The sequence below is a fragment of the Echinops telfairi genome, unplaced genomic scaffold (genome assembly GCF_000313985.2).
Source record: "Echinops telfairi isolate 266 unplaced genomic scaffold, ASM31398v2 ScPeMD7_18;HRSCAF=68, whole genome shotgun sequence".
NCBI classification, from domain to species: Eukaryota; Metazoa; Chordata; class Mammalia; order Afrosoricida; family Tenrecidae; genus Echinops; species Echinops telfairi.
This window is the reverse complement of record NW_022103915.1, coordinates 36,585,301-36,589,924: the sequence shown is the minus strand read 5'-3', so window position 1 is coordinate 36,589,924 and position 4,624 is coordinate 36,585,301. Positions and strand designations below refer to the sequence as shown.

At 52.5% G+C, this 4,624-nt stretch overlaps 1 protein-coding gene across 1 annotated transcript in view; it reads right to left on the bottom strand.

The window, feature by feature from the left end:
* Positions 1-4,624, bottom strand: part of ACTN1 (actinin alpha 1) — a 166,974-nt gene that overhangs the window by 36,118 nt on the left and 126,232 nt on the right. The window contains exon 4 of the mRNA XM_045288201.1: positions 274-393. Within this exon, the coding sequence (XP_045144136.1) occupies positions 274-393 (120 nt within the window). The remainder of the gene's footprint in view (positions 1-273; positions 394-4,624) is intronic.

Sequence of the window (4,624 nt, the reverse complement as noted above, 5' to 3'; positions counted from 1 at the left end):
CCCTTCAAAGCAGCAGCAGAGCCCAGGCAGGTCTGTGGGCCAGGAGCCTTCCCCGCTCCCTCCCCTCTCCCACAGGATCCAGAGTGCCAGGATGTAGCTGGACAGGAACCAAGGAGACCCCAAGGCTGGAAAGACTGCTGTTAGCTCAAGAACCCACAGGGTGACCAGATGGAGGTGGGTGCCGTGGGCCTGGCCATCGGGGCGACAGGCTGAGGGAACCGGGAGGGCACCAAGTCGGGCTCCACTGGGCAGCCAGGGGCAGGCCTTACTCACCTTCAGCTCCAATGGACACCAGCTTGACCCCTTTGCTGGCTATGAAATCCAGGGCCTTGTTCACGTTGGAGATCTTGTGCACCCGCATCTTGCCTCTCTCCGGCTTGGCCAAGCGCTCACCTGATGAGAGGGAGGAAGGGGAAGGTGACGTGCTATTATCCAGGAGGCAGGAGTGCAGCACGGCCTTACAGGTCACAGGCAGGGAGGGGGGGCATCTGTGTGTCCTGCTTCCAGCCACTCAACAACCATTTCCTGCCTTCTCCTACTTCCAGACCAACAGGCAAGCAGGGCCGAACGAGAACCCTACTGCGAGGGCCGCGCCAAAGAACAGACGGCGAGAGATTTCCAAAAAGATTAGGGGGAATAACAGCCCCCTCTTGTCATGAGACCAGAACCAATGGTGCCCAGTTCCCATGACTAAATGATTGGAGCAAAGATTCTACAGAAGACTCCTGATCAAAAGGAGGGTGGTGCAGAACAGAACTTCACACTTTCACAGAATCCAGACTCTGGAGCCCCTGGAGCTGGATGACCTCCACTAAACTACGGCCCGACTGGATCTTTGCACAGCCGCCCTTAAACCAAAACGACCCTCTGAAGCCATCTTTACACCAAACAGTTGTTGGAACAGTGTCCATCATGAAAGACTGCGCTCTCTCATCAATCCCAGGAGCTCTCTCCCACAGGGTGGATGAAGGAGGCTCCTTGGTACTGGCTAATGTACGTCCAGCCCCCAGCCCGATCCCGCTGAGGGGGACCTCCCCTCTGTGGAGGAATGGGAAGGGCTGGAATGGGAATTGTTCGGTGAAGAAAGCGTTGGGGTGAAGGTTAAACACACAGTCTGCACAAAGATCACCCGGAGCACTCGCTACCCCACGCTGCTGGCTCCCTTGCTCCTGCTCCTGAATTTCCAACCTGGGACATCTAGGGAAGGGTCTGTGAACCCGCCCTCTGAGCGAGCAGATCAGCGGGGTTTGCAGTGGTGACCAAGGCCACCCTTTCAGAGCCTCTCCCTGTAGACAGCACTCCTTTCTCCTTCTCCTCGACCCCAGCAGACACCCAACTGAGGAGGAAAACTGCAGTGAGGATCTTGGCACTCTGATGTCTCCCAGCCCTGGGCAAGGACAGGCCTGCTCTAGAGAAGTGCTCGACTCCCCTGGGGGCAGGCTCCCGCCTGACGGCTGACTCCCGGTCTGAGCACCATCCGTCTACATGCGGTAAGTGCAGTTCCTAGCATTGAGGGACAGAGGGAGTCCCTGCCCCCAGGAGCTCAGCACCAAATAGGGTTGTGAGGTAGTTAGTTTATTGTGCCAACCTGGCCGATAAACACATGCGGGATTAATTGAAGGGCAGAGGGATAAAAGGCTCAGCAAGCCTTGCCTTTCTTCTCTCTTGTTCTTTGATCATCGGACCAGTATGCAACTGCCTTGCTTGTTCTGTGCCTCAATTTGCAAGCTACACTACCTGTGGGCCACCTAACCCGTGAATTGTGTCGCTGTAATTTGAGGTTCCTTCAAGACCTGCATCGCCACATAATTGGAATTTACATCTCTTGCGCAGGGGACTGTCAGACCCTGTCATCTGGCTGACTGTTGGTGACCTGCCTTGCTGTTTGCTGCCTGTGCCCGGATAGCCTGAATTGCTCCACAGAGGACTACCTGGCGGCCCTCAAGACTCAAAGGACTGCCAGTGTCTCAGCTGTCTCACGGGAGTGAGTTGCACTGAGCCATTTGTACTGCTTTATAATTTAACTGTTTATTTCTTGTGTTATATATCTATCTGTATGTGTGTGTGTGTGTGTGTATATATATATATATATATATATATATATATAATTATTAGCAATCTGGTTTTGTCTCTCTAGAGAACCCTAACACAGGCCGAAACCAAGTCAGCCAAAATCATGATTCTACCACGCAGCACATGGCACACAGAGAATTCATTAATGAGGTGCTGTTTTTTTTAATTCAGCCCCACCCCCACTCCAGAAAGACTCAATGGGGTGCTATTATACAGTTCTTGAGAGATGCAAATGGCTAACACACTCAGCTGCTAACCCAAAGGCTAGTGGTTCGAGACTACCCAGAAGAACCTAAGGAAAAGGCCCGGTGATCTACTTCCCAACAGATCGGTCACTGAGAACCCGGGAGGGCACAGTTCAACCCTTGACATACAGGGGGTGGGGTGGGGGTGGGGCACACCATGAGCTGGGATCAACTTGACAGCAACTGGCTGGTTGGCTCGTTTGCTTACTTGCCTTCTAACGGGAACTCAAGAGGACAGGCAGCTAACGCCGGGTGAGGGGGAGTGGTGCGGGGGCTGGGGGACAGGGAAGATGAAAAAGAGTCAGGCCAAGCTGTTTTCTGAAAACCGGAGGCGTGCTGGGGAAGGAAGCAGGGACGGGCATTCTAGCCGGCACTTGGAGCTTGCGGTGCCAAGGCAGAGGTCAGGGGTGCATCACACCCGGGAGCACTGCGTGGCTCCACGGGTGGCAGAGGGTCTGGCACCTTTGTGGAATCCCACACCCGTCCTGTCAATCCCAGCTCCTACAGGGGGCAGAGCCAAACCACGCCCTAGGGTTTCTAAGGCTGTAATCTGCATGGAAACAGACTACCACATGTCTCGCGTGGAATGGTTGGTAGATTCGAACCACTGGCCTTTGGTTGGCAGCTAAGAACTTTGGCTTCTGTGCCACAAGAAAGCCCTGTTTTGGAGAACAGTCCGTTGAAAATAAAGCAGGTGCCGCCTCACACGGGATCCAGCAGACTATGCTAAGGAATGTGGACTGCCAGCTCAAAGCTCGGGGGGCGGGGGCTGGAAAGGTCTTGAACAGGGAGCAGCATGACCGTATTTGGCCTGTCCTTCACCACAGAGGGAGGAGGCTATCAGCTATCCGAGAGCTGTCACAGGCCCACATTGATACTGTGGTCGAAGAGGGTAAAGAAGGTTATGAAAAAAGGAAATACAATGAACAGAATTTGAATGTCAAATTGGAAAGAGGAACAAGAGCTGTCTCAAAGGAATGCTAGATTAGATGCAAGAGAATAGATAGACAGTGTTATCGTTTATCAAGAACAAGGAAGCATGTAGGGAGAACAGGGGGGTGGGGTTTAGGGACAGGAGCAGCTGTAAACTGTGGACGTGACAATTTTGTGGGCACTGTGAGACACCTGGGTGGAGATGCCCAGAGAGGCTTGGTATTTGAGGGGTTCAGGGGAGAAGTCTGTACAGAGTCTATATCTGAGCTAACTGGGATCAAGGTAAAAAGCAAAATGCAGAGAGTAGCTAAGGTTGCCTACAGTATGAACAAAGCTAGACTCTCAGACGCCACCAGCCTTATGGGAATGGCGAAGGAAAAGCAGCCAGCGAGCCGAGATGTATATTCCAGTGGAGATGACCCTCAAGACATTTGGATACCCAAATTCCAAGCTGAGAGCTTGATCCTGGGCTGGGATCATCTGGATGTACACAGGTTGGTGGGTAGATAGGTGAATTGGTAGGTTGGTAGGTAGGTAGGTAAGTAGATAGTAGGTTGATAGGTGGGTAGGTAGGTAGATAGTTTGGTAGGTGGGTAGATAGTAGGTTGGTAGGTAGGTAAGTAGGTAGTAAATTGATAGGTGGGTAGGTAGTCTGGTAAGTGGGTAGATAATAGGTTGGTAGGTAGGTAGTAAATTGATAGGTGGGTAGGTAGGTAGTTTGGTAAGTGAGTAGATAATAGGTTAGTAGGTAGGTAGGTGGGTAGATAGTAGGTTGGTAAGTGGGTAGACAGTAGGTTTGTACATAGGTAGGTAGATGGTAGGTAGGTAAGTAGATAGTAGGTGGGTAGGTAGAGAGTAGGTTGGTAGGTAGGTAGGTAGGTAGTAGGTTGGTTGGTAGTAGAGAGTAGGTTGGTAGATGGGTAAGTGGGTAGATAGTAGGTTGGTAGGCAGGTAGGTAAGTGGTAGAGTGGTACGTAGGTAGGGAGATAGCTGGTTGGTAGCTAGGAAGGAACGAGTAGAACCAGGGTTTGCATATTCATTCTTGACTGTGCTCTTGACCAGAGCATCCTATGACTTCAGAGTAGAAACGACTCCGGAAACTGCGCTCTAAATCTCTGCTGTTTTACAAATAATGCTGCTGGGTCAGAACAGCAAGGTGACTTGTCCAAGGATGGACAGTGGGTTCGGGGCAGAGTCAGGAATGAGGTCTGGTCTACTAGCGCCTGAATCCATCCGTGTCGTCCCCAGCTTCTGTCAAGAGGCCACCGCAGAGGCGTCAGGGCAGAACCCAGCCCACCTGGCACTGCCTCTGCCTCAGGACCCCCCCTAGGCCAGGGACCCAGGGACCCAGCCCACCTGGCACTGCCTCTGCC